Consider the following 17,212-nt stretch of genomic DNA (forward strand, 5'->3'; position numbering starts at 1 on the left):
TATCTCCCCTTTGACTGCCACAAACTATATGATATTCTATACAATTTAGTTTTTAGGAAAGGCAGGTGCTTTCTTTGTAACAGTCGTGATAAATAAAAGTTTCTCAGCCAAACCCACTGATACTAATACATATTTTTAAGCAGAATCCCAGATAGTAAACCTCATTATCTTCTGCATGGAGTCATGTAGCCATCACACATGGTAAGATCTACCAAGCTGCAGTCTTCCCAAAGAGGCCAAGTGCCTCAGGCCATGCTGTAGGACAGGTAGGTCTGGAGCCCACTTGGGCTCAGAGCTGGGCCTTGTTCGTTAGATGTATGGCCATACAAGATAATAAGCTAAGAAGTATAAGTGATGAGCACCATACAGGAGATTAGTGAACTGTCATCAGGTGAAGCTGGCGCAGCAGTGTTAGTGGAAGCCTTGGGTGTGCAACAGGCCAGCGAGCTTCGTCATCTCAACTGGGAAAAGGCCAGCAGTATCCTAAGAATCTCTAGCCCAGAGTGTCCCCTGGATACTTAACCATGTGCTCACCAGCTCAGCTAATATGCAATTTACACTTGCTGTGTCAAACAGCTCACAATCTTTTCTTTCTTCACCACCTACCAACCCTAAACCTGTCAGCCTACCAAAGGACAGCTATTTTCAGAGCACTTCTCCTGCCACACCTCAGCCTACACCAGCACAGCTACCTGGACTCTGAAAGGAATCCCTCCTGTCAGCTACTCTCTACACACAGTAGTAACGGATGGAAACTGGAACCAGGAGGTCACTCCGAGGTATTGCAGGCATCTTATCACTAGCAGTGCGATGGCTCCATCTGTCCCCACTTACGCTTGCTCAAGTACTCTTCCTGCAGTACTGTCCAGTCTGCACATTATCTCCGCCACAGGTGTTGTGTTGTAAACTCAAAATCCACCTGTCAACCCTCCCCAGCCTCCTCTGCCTGCTCTCACCTTCCCAGTGGCAGAACAGGTTGAGGGCCTCCGGGGGAAGGGGCTTTTGTTTTGGTAACACTCTCCAAGATTCCTGTGCCCTGAGTACACTGGACAGTTTCTGGCCCACACAGCACAGACATTTGTTAAAGCCGCCTCATACAATGTCATTTCAGGATAAGGATAAGGGACCAGGCTTGTTTATCTTGTACACCACTAAGTACTCTTCTACTGCTCTAATTTTAGTGACAGCTAACAATTCTGCAGTCAGTGTGGGCCAGGCCCCACTCAAAGGAAATTTTCAGTTTTCTGTGGCTTCTCATTTAATCCTCACAGTGACCCTGGCACACATTTTTACTAGTAGAATGTATACAGAATATGTATGCCAAAATTATCTATGTCTTGCAAATACTGAGTCTTTGTTGTGGTCCTCATCAGTAAGTACTGGGAATCTGAGACATAAAAATTAATAATCTACCCACATCCCCTAACTTGCATAGCTAAAGACACCAGCTCAAGCCACTAGGCTGTTATTCCTACCCATTACAGTCAAATATATATATATATATATATATATATATATATATATATATATATATATTCTTAGCCATGTATCTCTAGACATTGCACTTACAATATAGATTGTGTTTTAAAAATAAATATTACTATTATGGACATGTTCAAAATCTAGAATTCGAATTTACCACAGGCCCCAAAATATAACTTAAAAATCTGAACTTGTTGCTTACCATTCTATACCTTTGTCCTTTACCATTGGAGATGGTGTCTAAATCAACTGCAGTCAACAGAAGAACAAGGGTAAAACAGTTTTAGAGAAGGTTAACAAATAAAAATAAATTTCAGATGTTCTATTACTAGCTCTTACAGAAAATTAATTTTCACCTATCACACACCAGAACCATCTTAGAAATGATGCTATTTGTTCATTAAATCTTGTACCCATCCTGGGTAAATGACTCATTAATAATTTTTTTTGTTTTTTTTTTTTGTTGTTGTTGTTGTTGTTGTTGTTTTGGTTTTCTCTGTGTAGCTTTGAAGCTACACAGGGTTTCTCTGTGTAGCTTTGAAGACTATCCTAGTACTCACTCTGGAGACCAGGCTGGCCTCGAACTCACAGAGATCTGCCTGCCTCTGCCTCCCCAGTGCTGGGATTAAAGGCGTGCACCACCAATGCCTAGCCATTAATAAAATTTTTATGAACTTTGATATCTAAGAAAAAATTAATACAGAATTTCCTTTTTTTAAAAAACCATCTGTCTTGCTCCTGTAGTCTCTGCACAAAGCCACTGAGTTAACCAGGGGGTTGGAGTAAGTTAAACCATAGATAGCCAGCACCAGGTCAGGTATCCCAGGGCAACTGCAGCAAGGCAACCTTGCCACATTTCTCTCTAGATGCTGTCTTTGGGAGTAAAGGGGTGCAGCGGTGGCCCACATCCTTTTATCTCTGTGACTTTCCATAGTTAGGCCATATCTTACGATCACTTTATCAGTGTTTGCTGAGGCAGATAGATATTCACTGTAAGAAGTATCTGTGCCCATCTGGGGGCTACGTTAGTCTTACTGTGCCTAAATCCCACAAGAACAGATCATCATTTGATACTTAAAAAATTCTGTACCATGAGGAGGGATAATGTCTCCTATACAAGTGCTTGTCCAAGTCTTGATCTATGAGCTCAGCCTAAAGTGTTAGATCACATTCTCCTGTCATACCTCCTGAGGTCAGGGACCTTCCTCAGATTCTGTAAGCCATTATCAACCTGCCAAGAGGATCTCAAGATTCAAAAAAATAACAAGATCATCTTTTCTGGCTTTGTTTTATAACTCCTTTTCTGTGGCTACTCTCAATGGCATCCAGGCAGGCAAAGCAAATGGGACACAGGTATAATCACAATACTCACCTGGTAAGGCCCATGGATACTCTGAGACAACTCCACCTACCTCTAGGCCCACTTACTGTGCACATTGCTAGTTAAACATTCCTGTAGGCTCAGACCCCTTTACAGTGCTCACACTGTATTTAATTGGCCTCTGATTTCTACAGTGTCCTCAGCCCCTTGAGAGCAGCAGCCTAGCTTGCTGCCCATACATCATGGTAGTGTAGGTCAGTCTCTGATCTTCATGGGCACCTTAATACCATTAAACTACTAGACTTAGATAATATTTTAGATAATTGGATAGTTGTACAAAAACATACACCCAAATCTGATATTTCCCAGATTTCTGTCTGTTTTGTTTTTCAAGACAGGGTTTCTTTGTGTAGCCTTGGCTTGCTAGCTAGAACTCACTCTGTAGACCAGGCTGGCCTCAAACTCAGAGATCCACCTGCCTCTGCTGGGATTAAAGGCGTGCACCACATCTGAGCTCCCAACCAGGGACATATGACCCTTACTGGACTAATCAGAGTGTGCTATGGAATGTGTTCCTTTGCCAAACTAAATAGCAAAAGGCTCCCATGAGCATAGAGCTGCCAGTGCAATGTCCTGCCCGGGATTAAAATCAAATCAAGAGATGGTAAAAAGCTGAAAAGGCTGGACACAGTAGCACATGCCCATACTACTAGCCTCAGAAAGCAGAGGCAGGATGACTGCTCCAAGTTCAAAGGCAGCCTAGTCTACACAGTGAATTCCAGGCCAGTCAAGAATATAGAAAGAAGACTGTCTTTAAAAAAAATGGGGGTGGGGGCTGACAAGAAGGCTCACTGATTTTACAGGTCAAGAGTTGGTTCCTGGTACCTACCTAGAGGCTCACAACTACCTGTAATTTCAGTTTCAGGGATCCCACACTCCCTTCTGATCTCTGAAGGTACTTTCACTCGTTTGTACATGCCCCCCGCCCCAAATTACATCCATACATACAGACATATAATCAAAAACAAATCTTTTCTTAACCAAACACACAAACAAAATCAACGCCTTAAACGGCAAAGAAAGAAGAGTGCTAGGCCCCGTGTGAAGACGCAGGGTCTGCACCATACCTCCCGCACTTTCCTGCATTTTCATTCTATTGAGCCTCTTCTGCTGCTCTCGTAGCAGGGCCTGCTGCTGAATCTCTAAGGTGTGACGATCACGTGGAGGATCTGGGTACAATAACTTCAGATCCACTCGTGTTTCTGAATCTGGTGCAAAAATTACATAACTAAGTTAAACCTTGTTTTCAACTGAGATTTAGACACAAAAATCTGTACACAAATTTATTAACTGTAAAATACAGAAGCAAGCATCCAAGATGTTCTTAAGAAAATGAACAGATTAACTGTGGTTTTTAATTAAACAAGGAATGGAATTAATTCTTCTGCCTGCAGTCCTAGCAGGAAGACTGCTACCAGCTCAAGGTCACTTGGGCTACACAGTGAGTTCTAGGCCAGCATGGACTACAGCAAACGATCCTGCCTCAAAAAAAAGGGGAGGGGGGGCTAAAATGATCTATCAAGCCATGAAAAGGTACTGAGGAGAACTGAGTGTGTTACTGAGTGACAGGCACCAATCTGAGAAGGCTGAATCCAACTGTATCGACTATGACACTCTGCATAAGGCAAACTGTGGAAACTTACAGGAACAAGAGAAGGGAAGGTGAATGGGTTTAGCCAATGACTTTTAGGGCTGTGAAAGTACTCCATATGATCCTACAATGGTGAGTATATGTAACTATACAGCTATCCAAAGTGAGGGCATGCACATCAAAAATAAGCTCTAATGCAAAACAAACCATTTGAGAAACAATGGTATGTCCATTCAGGCTGAGCAGTCCTAACACTGTGCCTCTGGGTACAGGTGTCCGTAATGGAGAAGGCTGTGCATGGGCAGAGGCAGGGAGTATATGGAAACTCTGAACCTTGCTGAGGTAAAGCTCATTGGCACAGCACTTTATGGTCACCAGCATTAAAAATACAATTGTAACAACCTTAACTGTAAACCAGAACCTCAAAGGACATTACAACAAATATAAAATTAAAGAACACAAAATAGATGTTCTTTAATGAAAAGCTTTACATAAACTTGGCAGTATTACTAGGGAGTCCCAGAAGAACAAGCTTGTGTGATGGGATTCTACCTGCCCTACCCCAAGATGTGACCTAGAGCCTAGCAGATATGGCACCTTATGCTCACCTCTCTCTTTGAGCTCATTGAAGTCATGAATATTCTGAAAAGCAGTAGCATCCAAGCCCTTTGGTGACGGTCTTCTGACAGGAGCTTGTACCCGATGTCTAGCCATGTCAAATATGTCCATGGGATTCCTTTCTCTCTTCCTACACATGACAAATTGTGATCAATAAGCCTTATGGGTAGGAAATGAGGGCATATTCAACTCACTGTAAAAACAACTTAGGTTCTTTTACCACGGTTATTACATAAATTTTAACAGTGCTGCTCTGTTGATCACCTATGATAAAACTGAAGATTTGATAAGGGCATGGTGTCACCTGCCTGCAATCCTAGCATTCTGGAGTTCAAGGCCAGCCTCATAATTTAATGTCACCTTGAGCTACATGAGACCTTGCCTCAAAAAAAAAAAAAAAAAAAAAAAAGATCAGGCATATACTTTTTAGCAATTAGATTTTACTGCCATTATCTATAAAAAATCTGTCCATTTTAATCATGTTGTGAGGAAGAGAAGTAAAAGAAATGTGAAGCGCCATGTGTAGCAAGTCTGTGACATGACTTGGGTGTCAGTAAACCTTACCTCCCTCTCAGTCTAAAACAGAACTGCACACAGGGCAGTAAGGCTCTGCTCCATACCTAGGAACTGTCGCAGGACTCTACAGATACCTCCCAACACCCTGACAGCTACAGTAGTTAAATAGTTCGGCTAAGGCTTGGCTGTTGTCATTCACCCAAAGGAATTGGATAGAGAATGGAAACTCTAAGTTCTGAAAATAAAACCAAATACAAATTAGTGCCTCCTTCAACACTGTGTACCCCCTTCCTCCTCTCCCCCCCCCCTCCTGTATCTCCCTCTCCCCCGACCTTTGTGATACAGGGCTCCTCTCCTATGTCCCTGGCTGGCCCAAATCCCACCATTCATAAAAGACCTGCCTGCCCCTCCCTACCAGCACTGGGACTAAAGTTGTGTGCCACCAAGTCAGCATCCATCCTCTTTATAAAAAACAGAATCTAAGCTGCAGTCATAAACAATTAGGCAGGACAACCTTGTGTCGTCTCATGGGTTTCCTTTCCTCTCAGGGAACTTTTAGAAGGGCCACAGCATGGCCCTGTCAAAGCTGGCTCAGATCTCTACCATGCAACTAGGATGCTAGGATAAAGGAGTCCTGTCTGCTGAGACTGACCGCTGATAGGCATTTCAGGACTATGCAAGAAGTCTTGGAATGTTCCATGTCCAGAGGCTAACCATTTTATCTTGGGCTAAGTTCTGATCCTCTGGAACAGCCATTGCTTGCCTCGCTCTGTGGTGGAACATCTTGCAACAACAGATAAAAACATTTTGCAATCTATTAACTTAGCAGAACACTAGCTTCTGTCAACCTAAGAACCTAAGCATCCCATCAGATAGCATCTTAGGTCTGTAAAAAAGCTCCCCCATCCTGCTGTACACCTCCCTGATGTACCCATGAATGCATTGTAAATTTACTTTGATACATGACTTTGTTCTGTAAAGCTTTAAAAAGTCAAGAAGCTGCTTCCGCATGGGAACAATGAGTTTGGGGTAACTAAATCTGTGCTCCCAGGTCATGGTCACTCATAACGTCTTCAAAATAAACACTCTCTTAATCCCTTTAAAATGAGAGTTGGGGTTTTACATGGACAATAGCAAATCCACAAAGACTAAAACAATCAAAAAAAAAAAAAAACTGCTAGGAGGCTTTTTATATTGTGTCCCTATCAGTTTCCATGATACTAGTAAGTAAATAAGATGATTTATTTACAATTAGGTTATTAGATCTCATTTGCATGTGATCTATATCATATCTGTTCTATGCCTAACACATGGGGGGGGGCAGATAATGCAGTAAAATGAGAAAGAAACTGTTGTATGACATTAGAACGAAGAACCAAACATTACATGTCTCTATGATACACATTGAAAATTATATCAGTAATGTTTAACAGATTCTTGGTGAACTTCTCGTAATTCCAATTCCTAAGTTAGAATTCAGAGTTCACAAAAACTTAACCCATATCTAACTATCTTTGCTGTTGCAAGGGAGTATACTAGATTTAGTGAATTACGAATAAATTACACAGCCATTTTCTGGTGGAGCTACCGGACAATGCTGGAACCATATGGTGAAGGTTAGCATCGCCAACAATACAAGGTGTTCTGTACACTCTTGATGGTGTGTCCTGGGAGAAAAGCACCCCACCCACTCTTCACAAATATTCTTCACCCTAGCTAGTCATAGGGAACTCATACACACTCAGACTGAGGAGCATAGTCATGAAAATAGGCTGAAAAAAAATCCCAGACCAGAGGTGACTGAGAGTCATGACAACTAAACACAGTGCAAAACTTGTATGAGACACCCAAACAGAGGCAGGACATTAAGAAAGAAATTCACAAAGTGTGGATTTAAATAACAGCAACATTTAATGTTATTGTGTAATAATTTCCTCCAAAAAGGGAGGCTCCTTAAGCAGGAAGGTAAACAACTCAAAATAGCTCCAGGAAGTTCCTGAAACTGACCAGATTCACTAGGCCCCTTCCTGCCAGAGTAAGCAATGAAAGCCAAGAGTCTTCAGATGAGGGAATCCAGGTACAAAGAAGACACTCACAAACTGAGGGACAAAAGAAGACTGAAACTAGACCAGCTGCCTACAAAGAGCTGAGCTGCCTGAAAGAGGTTTACATTAACTGAGGCACCTGGAAACGACACACTCCAACATGCTGCCTGAAGGCTGTGCAGTGTGCTCCGGGTTCCCAGCTTGTGATGTAGGTTCCCACCCTAGGCTATTAGTGATGCAGATGCCTTTGAGTCATTTCTGCTCCTATAAGTAACCCCAATAAAAATCACTGGTTCACCAAGTTCGACTTTCGTGCCATCTGTACTTTGGTCTGTCGTGGGCTCCCTATCTGGGGTGAATAGACATGTGTGTTGTCTCCTCAGGAAAAGTTTTGTCATACAACAAATGTCAGCCTCAAACACATGCTCATAGTGTTAAAATATTAAGGATGCAGAAACCTAGCTCTATGTATGATGTTCCTAGCTTTTCTATCAGATTACCCCCAAACAGAAAGTTTATTTTTAAAAGAAAGTGTGTGCTGTACAGTAGCCAAGAAATAATCTTCAAGCTCCCAGAAGACTAACCTACAGTATTGGAGCTTCCTTTAAAGAAGCTGAATCCACTACCAGTGACAGCAGGCTAGGAAATAAGTATCCAACAAAAAAAGAGAAGTTAAACTATCATGTGTAATCGTCCTAACCTTAGAATTTTCCATTCCCTTGCCATTATTTCCCTCAAGAAACTAGATCATCTAGCTTTCAGAAGGGGGGGGGGGCTTTAAGATTAACCCATCACATTCCAGGAAGATGCAGGAAGCAGCACCTGAGTGGGATCTCCTCATCACTGTCCAAGTGCAGCAGCTGTCCCTGCAAACGCCTCTCTTCACTGCGCAGCTGCTTCCTCATTTCTGATAGCTCCATAATTACATTTTTTTTCTCCTCTGCAAATTCCCATTGAGAAGTTAAAAGAAATTAAAGAACAAAAGATTAATTACCAAAACACAATCTGGCTTATCATGAAGGTAAAATGTTCAGAGAACTTTTATGAAAGATATTTATGTGTATTTTAAATACATAGGCATATACACATCATAATGAACATCATTAAGACCCACCATCAAAGTTTTGATAAAAACAGGGAGATAATCTTACAAACATAACAAGGAACTACAAAGGGCGTAATAGGTTTACACTCAGAGGGCTGACTATCGGGGTGGCTGTACAAATTACATATGATAAAAACAACTAAAATCACAAACACAAAACCCCAAAATGCTGTGAAAATCTACTGAAAGTCTTGTCTGTAAAGAGTACCACTGCAATTTGTGCAGGATGAGATGGGCAAGGGGGTACACATAGTACTCTTCCCCACCATTTTTGCAACTCTCTACAGCTCTGTAATTATTCTGAGATGACTGAAAAAGTACACAGCCTCTAGATTACAGGTGTACTATCTACCTTCTGCACGGAGTTGATTCTTCCTTGCAGGTACAGGGGGAGACTGTGCCCCGGACATAGAGCTTTCCTATGAAAAACGGTGACAGACATGGTCAGCATTCCTTCTGTATTCCTCAGTATAACAGGAAACCAAACTCTACATTGTAAAACATGTCTATATCTACAGCTAACCTTCCTTCTTGTATGGTGGAAAGTTGCTTGCCTCTGGCCAATGACAGCTCCTGTCTCTGTATGCTGTACCTGTTAAGTGTCTCCCATCTCCTACAATCGTTCTCATTTTTTCTGACCTCTTCTAAATAAGCACCTTTCTCCCAGCCTATGCAACACATCCTCCTCCTTCATTTACTATCAAATGTTCACTGGCATCTTCCTTCACAATTAGGCTTCACAGGGCTGGAGAGCTGCCTCAGCAGTTAAGAGCACGTATGTCTTCCCCCATTCACTCCCTGATACTCAGCTAGAGTCTGCTTCCACATCCATCACTTCAGTACAACTGCCTTTACCAAATACAGTGATCCCCAAGTCACATACTTAGTTGGCAATTTCATCCTGAATTCCCTTGGCAAGTAATGACTAACATTACTGACACTATAAGTCTGTGTGTAACTTTCCCCTGCTGTTCAAACACTGAATTTCCTCAAATTTCTGTCCTCAACCCTTTTGACTACCCCCTCTACACTTACCCTGCACAATCACATTAATTTAGTAAGCAGCAATATGTTAATTGCTTCCCAAACTACAAATCCAGTCCAAATTGCCTTTCTCAGGCACAACTCAACTTTCAATCTCCAATCTGTATCATCATCATGAGAACTCTGAAAATTAGTCTTGACCCTCACACACCATGCACCTGTGTACCAAAATATTGCACCTGAAGCTGGAAACCCTACTCAGTTCCCTCTGTCACTTTTGTGTCACTGCCCTTGTTTTAAGCCTTCAGTCTCACATCCGGACTTTACAAAAGCATCCTGTCTGTCTTCACTGCCCATGAGAACATTACACAAGGACAAGGGCCCATGCCATTCTACTTAAACATACAAGGATCCCAATGCAATTTCTACCACAGAACATATGAATCAGGCTCTCAGAAGTAGAATCCAAGAAAATGTTTTTCTCACATGTCTATGCTTGTTCTCATAGTTCACATTGCTGCAATCCACAAGCCCATGGAGTAAAGTCAAAGCCTGTAACAACTCCATCCCCTACCCCAACACCCTGCACAGGGTCTCCACTCCCTGTTGCCTTTGCACAAAGTCCGCATCAGACCAGGTCAAGCCAAACCACATTCTCCACATGGCTGTCCTGCCCTCCATAGCTTGCAGACACTGTCTTTTACAGCTGATTTCTTCTGGCTGCTCAAGCATCAACTTAAAGGCCAACTTTCCTGGCTTCTTTTTGACTGTAGATCAGTCTAAAACATAAGGAACTCCACATGTATAACCACAGCTAGTCAGAGACTCCACAAGTATAACCACAGCTAGTTAGCTAGAGACTCTATAAGTGTAACCCACAGCTAGTTAGAGATTCCACAAATAGAGCTACAGCTAGTTAGAATGTATTTTTTCCAAGACTTTCTTAGGCAGGTGTGATGTCAAACAACTTTAATCCCAGAACTCAGGAGGCAGAGGCCAGCCTCTGTGGGTTGGAGGCCAGCTTAATCTATATATCGAATTACAGGACAGCCAGGGCTACAGAATGCAATCCTGTGTCAAAACAAGCAAATGAAAACAACAACAAAATAAGCAAAAGGACTTTCTTAAGGAGCTGAGACAAATATCATTTGCTTTAACAGAGTATGGCTTATTAATTATGACTGAATTCTGACTATAAAAATAAAGCTCCAGGATACCAAGTGCTATCAATTACAACTCTATCTAACAACAGATAAACTAATGCAAACAGTAGGAAATCTCATAAAGTACCCCATCCCTAAGAAAAAGTATATACACGAATGAAGGAACTTATGATGGTGTCGACTGAAGGAGGTCTTTGGAGTTTGCTTGTAATTTTGTTCTGAAGAGCAGGGACTACAGGAGAAGGCTGTCTTAAATACTGCAAAAAAAAAAAAAATCTGCACATAAATATGCACATACAAACTATAATTCAATAGTCCAGACCACTTAAGAAGTTCAGAGTATTATTGCTTGCTTTTAATAAAACATTCTTTACAAAACAGTCAAGTTATTTGAGTTGTGTAAGATCCAATTAGGTATCTGGAGAAGAGAGTCCTGCCTGAATAACTGTTATTCATGATTCACATTCCAACTCTTAACATGGGCCCTGTGCGTTAGAAACAGGGATTCCAAAAGCAGTCTCTGGTGAATTAAATTTAATTTCCAATATAATCCATAAAACAAATAATTCAAGCCCAATGTTTTTGTTAGAGTATTTATTGGCCAGTCACTCTGGTGAGGTGCTGTGTAGCCAGAGCCCATAGCCCACATGGTTCTGATCTACAGACTACATTGTAGGCAGCACAGCTGAACACAGGGCCACAATAACAAGACTGAAAACAGCCAAAATTAGGCCCAGAATTCCAACTGTGGCAGCACCTCACAAAGGTCAATACAGTGTGGGCACTGGATTGAAAGGCCAGAGAAGATAGCAGCCCTCCTCTCTCCCCTTCCCAGCACAAGCTCTAAGCGTGACACATCTCCATCTGAAACATACCTTTGTTTCATCTCCAACCGTATTTTCTCTCTCATAATAGTGCTGAAGTTGCAAGTTATGCTTTTCTTCCTCTTCTTTCTTCTTTCTTTCTGCTTCTTTTCGTCTCTCTTCAGCTAACCGAATGAGTTCTTCATTTTTTAGTCTTTGCTTTAAAATTTAAAAAGACATACTTCTTGCATAAATTTGAAGTACATTTTTAAAATGTGTTACTTTATTTGTCTCAAAGTAAAAATTGAATATATAAAAGATACAGTGTTCTATAAAATGAAGATACTATCTATTTGATAAAGTAGTAGACATCTTTTACCAATTTAATGTTAAACAATTTGTCTCTTTCTTAAATTAGTAATCAATCCCAATAAAATCATGTGCAATGACTGTAACAATGAGGTACTTTAAAGATGGATTTCAGGGTGGCAGCCCTCTCATGCATAACAAAAGCTTCTCAAGTCAACATAACGTAAACGTTTCCCTTGGGCGCACCTCCTCCTCCTTTTCCCTTCTCCTCTCCTGCTCCTCCTCATATTCTTGCTGAATCCTTGCCCTCTGCTCCGCAAGCCGCTTTTCTTCCTTCTCTTCTGCAACTCTCAGTCTCTCACGCTCTGCCTCTTCTCTTTGTTTCTTCTCCTCAATCTGAAGAGTGAGGATGAGTTAGTATTCTGCCAAACTACTGACAAGTTAGAGTATCACTTTTTCCTCAAAAAAAAAAAAAATACTCAAAAGTATACCTTCTGTGTGCAGGTTCCTCGATTTGTGGGTGTCCTGTTTTTTACTAAGAAGGACACGGCCCTGTTAAAAAGCTGCTAGTCAACTGGCATGTCTGCTTAACATGGACTGTGTGAGGACATGGACATGTCCTCAACTTTCTCATCCAATGTTAAAGTTCCCTTCTCACCAGGAATTAAAATCAAACAATGTGAAGAACAGACTGTTTTTTCCAGTATAAAAGGTGCTGAGTAAATGTGGCTGCATTCTTTGTCTAGGGCTGAGGCTCCCTGAGATTCTGCCCTTCTATGTTAGCAGCCCATACTCAGGCAGCCATATTGACTCAGGGGTAATCTCAGAAAGATTCTAAGACCAAGAGGAACACAAAGTTTACTGTGGGACTGTGTCTCTTAAAGGTGTCACTCTGGATTTTACATTTTTAATTCACAAAGTATTTTTTATGCAATCTGAATTTCCTGTAACTTTAAGGTTGCACATTGTCAGTATTTTACATAATGAGAACTTGAATCTTCCTGTACGAACTATGAGTGACCAGCTGCAGCCTTTCCTGATGACACATGGAAATGTGCAGCCTAACATTCAGTACCAAGCACTATGCAGACACAAGGACAGCATATCCAGAGAAAACACTGACAATGCAACAGGACCTTACTTCTCCCTCTTTCTTCTCCCTCTTCCATGAAAAAAAAATTATAGAGAATAACTGCTATATTAAAATTAAATACTTCCAACATGTAAGTCCTTAACAGACCATACAGCTAATGCCAACAGACAGGTTAAGTATTGTTGAAAAGGAGAAAACTATCTTCTAGGTCAGTTTTCAAAGTATGAAACACAAAAGCACTTTATAAAATGTGCTAATTTTAAAATAATTTTTGATTGAATTGTTAAAAAATTTTAAATTTATTTTTAAAGCTGTACTTAAAAAATCACTCACAAATGTTATTTACTCAGTTTGAACAGTATCAAGGCTTCTAACACATTAACTATTACTTGTTTGTGCAAATCCTTGGCTAAAGCTTTTCTCACCTCTATGAACAAATTTGCACACTTTAAAACATATACTTCAATTCTTAAGTTTTAGATTTTTTTGTCTTGAAGATATTGTTGATAGTAAAAGTAAACACCATTTAGCTATTTCGCATTTTCTTAGAATTCTGTGTTAATCTAGACTGCAGACAAAATACATTTTGTGACCACTAAGAAAAACAATTGAAAAATCACCGTTCAAGTGTAATCTATTCATAAATGAATTGAGGATGTACAGGGAGGGGCGCTGAGAATCAAAGTAACAGACCAGGCTTTCTCTCTTACTAGTGGCTTTCCAGAAGGAAAGACTTCCTAGAAGTCCCATGCATGTCAGTGTGCCACCAGACAGGCTTTGCAAATATCCTCTGCTGCTAGGGACAAACCAATCCGCATCTGATTACCTGCGTTCGTTCCTAAAATAGGGACTTTCTCTAGACAGTCTGAAATTTAGTAAGATACTACATCTGAAATTATTTTGTGGATAAAATGTTAAAACACCTGTAATATTTGATAATTACACCTTTTACTCCATGGTAGATGTACTGAATAAAATAAACTCACATTTTGACTTGCTGTAGTCATAGTAACGGCACCACAAGCTCCTTCAAGTTCAGCAGCTGATATGGCACCACCCTCAACTTGCTAACCTGAGTGTCTGGTATCTGTGGGGCTTCTGACATCTGTCATAATCTCTGTTAATCACGTCTACACATTCACTGTCACTGTGCTAAGAAAACAGCCACACTTCTGGTATACCCCATCCTCCACTGATACATCCGTAAGTCTATGTAGCTTCATTATGCCACTGTTCCACGTAGAGTCCATTAAGAGCAGAATGTGTTCAAGTGTGATGCTATGAGGATCTGACTGGCAGACTGGGATCAGATTAAGCCTTAAATATCAAGCTAAAGGGTCTAGACATTTTCTGTAAACAAAGAGAGGCAATTGTACCAGATTTTTTTTAGTAAAAAGCAACATCATGTAAAAAAAAAATGTACACCAAAGGAAATTTTTATCAGGCATCCTGAGATGTAAGTGTGTAAGTGCAGAGGGAAGGGAGGGAGAGAAAAAACCATGAGTCCCTTACAAGCCTACATCTCAGTCACTGGGGCTCTATTCTCCTACTCAGCACTAAACCAAATCTGTGGATTCCCCGAGCTCATTGGTCAATAAACACTAAATGCTTCAGTACCTCCTTTGGAAATAGTCTGAATATTTCACTACTTTAAATGCTACCTGCCTACATTCAAAAAGAGGCATATAATTACAAAATGTCATTATATTACATATAAATTTGTTTTGTTTTGTTTCCTGAGACAGAATTTTTTCATATAACCCTGACGGGCTTCTCAGTCCTCCTGCTTATTAGTCTCAGTGCTGAAATTAACGCAGGCTCCACACACTCAGCTAAAATGTAACTTCTGATTATTTACAGTCCGGACTGTGTCAGGGATAGCACATCCCTGGGGGGTGGCAGGGCGTCATTTCCTACTCAAATACGCATATAGAAAGATTCACTCTATATTGGTAAGTGAATTTTACAAATCTCAACATTCACTGATTTAAAAACTACTGATCTTCTAATGAAGTTTAGAAAAGATTCAGATATGAGTGGATCAATGTGGTTTTTAGCAACAGCTGTACCTGATATAAACTAGACATTTGGGATAACTGCATGGCATTTTAGAATTTAGTGCACAGTGGATAAAATACCTGCAAATTTAGTTTATTGTTATATTTATTATTAAGAGTTGGAGTTATGTCAGGTGTTGGTGACGGATGCAGAGGCAGGTGGATCTCTATGAGTTTGAGGCCAGCCTAGAGTGAGTTCCAGCACAGCCTCCAAAGCCACAGAGAAACCCTGTCTTGGAAAAAAAAAGAAAAGAAACAAACAAACAAACAAACAAAAGAGTTGGAGCTTTAATTAAACAAGCCTTTCACCTGAAAACGAAGAAAATCCTTGTATAATTCTTGCTGTTTGATCTGAAGTTCAGTGGGTGGCTCACTGAATGTGTTTCCACGGGCAAAAGGAGAGCTCTGTGTTTGCACAGGACCTTCAAAAGACAGTTCACAAAAACATACAGTTAGGAAAGGAACAGTGTACTAATAAACCCATGTTATGAAAACAGTATGGCACACAGAAATCCTGGGGTTAAGGTCAGAGAGATGGGCTGAGAAGAATGTGAGGAAGGCAGCAAGGAAAAGCAAACATAAGATGAAAGTGAGCAGCCCAACTCCACCTACAGCAGCGGGAGGGAAGACACCGAGGGCACGTGCAAGCTAACAGCATAAACATGAAACACAGTGCAGGCTGCAAAGTGAAGTTCATGACGGAAAATGTGCATGACTAGCCTTACTTAAGATTAGTTCTTAGGGGCTGGAGAAATAGCTCAAGGGCAAGGCATTTGCTTGGCATGTGTAAGGCCCTGGGTTCAATCCCCAGGGTTTTGGGGGGGAAATGAAAATAGGGGGGAAGATATTACTCTATATGCATAGCAAAAATTTCCAGAAATTATTTTTGAAAACTGCTAAGTTCAAAATTCTTCACATCCATAGCTTAAATACAGGCTATAAAGTCATCTATGAAATAATTAACTACTTTCCATAACTGTGATATGTTTTCCTTCTAAAACTGAGTTCAGTGCTTTATTGGCATGCACAGGCCTTATTATCTGTAGCACAAACAGAGCATTTTTAAAGGGATATAAATGTAACAACAGTTTATTGTCGTACATATTCCTTATTAATAGCATTGTATTTTATCAAAGGGAACTTATTTCAGAAAAACTATTTGAAAAACAATCATTCCCTAGGAACCTCTTTGAATGAAAAAAGAAAAAATATTACATTTAAATTGAAGTCTCACAACTTTTTATTTATTCTTAAATTACTGATTTATTTTTTTGTTTGTTTGGTTTTGTTTATTGAAGCAGGGACTTACTATGTATCCATGACTGATCTGAAATTCACTATGTAGACAAGGCTGGCCTCAAATCTGCAGCAATCCTCCTGCCTCTGCCTCCTAAAGGCTGGGATTACAGTGTACCTCCCTTATTTGTGTTACTTTATACAAACTACTTGGCAGCCAGCAATTCAGGTCTCCTTTTCCTTTGAGTTCAATTTCACTAATGTTTAGTTGACTGGATTAACAGAAAGTCAAATCAAACCTTGAACATCATAAGAACTTAAAAAAAAAAAAAAAAAAAAACCTGTTCTACTGAAAGCAAACTGAGACTATGAAGGTTCTTTTAAATCTTGGGCACTACAGAAAGCCAATAGTAAAATAAATGTGTGCTCTCTTCTCTCTTAATTTCCCTCAAAATTTAAATGTTTGTGACAATCAAAAGAAAGACATATTAGATAAGATCTGTTGCAAAAAAATTTTTTTTCAAAGTGTAGGGAGCTAGTACTATTAGAAAACAGACATGTAACTAGCTACCATAGTAAACACAAAAAAAAACAACTGAAGCTGCATTAGTATTGGAGTTCACAGTAGTTCACTTAAGAACGATAAAAGAATATTAACAGCAGGCCGGGCATTGGTGGTGTACACCTTTGATCCTAGAACTTGGTAGGCAGAGGCAGGTGGATCTCTGGGAGTTCAAGGCCAGCCTGGTCTAGTTGAGTTCCAGGACAGCCTCCAAAACAATACAGGGAAACCCTGTCTTGAAAAACCACACAAAAAAAAGAAAACAGA

General features: G+C 40.4%; 1 protein-coding gene across 13 annotated transcripts in view; it reads right to left on the bottom strand.

The window, feature by feature from the left end:
- The window catches only part of LOC100751044 (centrosome and spindle pole associated protein 1), a 99,227-nt gene that overhangs the window by 6,218 nt on the left and 75,797 nt on the right, over positions 1-17,212 (bottom strand). For all 13 annotated transcript variants that reach the window (XM_035440013.1, XM_035440016.1, XM_035440020.1 and 10 more), the window contains 9 exons: positions 15,457-15,569; positions 12,244-12,393; positions 11,761-11,907; positions 11,038-11,142; positions 9,091-9,157; positions 8,456-8,573; positions 5,063-5,202; positions 3,931-4,071; positions 1,685-1,731 (listed from right to left, as the gene is read on the bottom strand). In XM_035440013.1, the coding sequence (XP_035295904.1) occupies positions 1,685-1,731; positions 3,931-4,071; positions 5,063-5,202; positions 8,456-8,573; positions 9,091-9,157; positions 11,038-11,142; positions 11,761-11,907; positions 12,244-12,393; positions 15,457-15,569 (1,028 nt within the window). The remainder of the gene's footprint in view (positions 1-1,684; positions 1,732-3,930; positions 4,072-5,062; positions 5,203-8,455; positions 8,574-9,090; positions 9,158-11,037; positions 11,143-11,760; positions 11,908-12,243; positions 12,394-15,456; positions 15,570-17,212) is intronic.

The sequence above is a fragment of the Cricetulus griseus genome, chromosome 2 (assembly GCF_003668045.3).
Source record: "Cricetulus griseus strain 17A/GY chromosome 2, alternate assembly CriGri-PICRH-1.0, whole genome shotgun sequence".
Taxonomy (NCBI): Eukaryota; Metazoa; Chordata; class Mammalia; order Rodentia; family Cricetidae; genus Cricetulus; species Cricetulus griseus.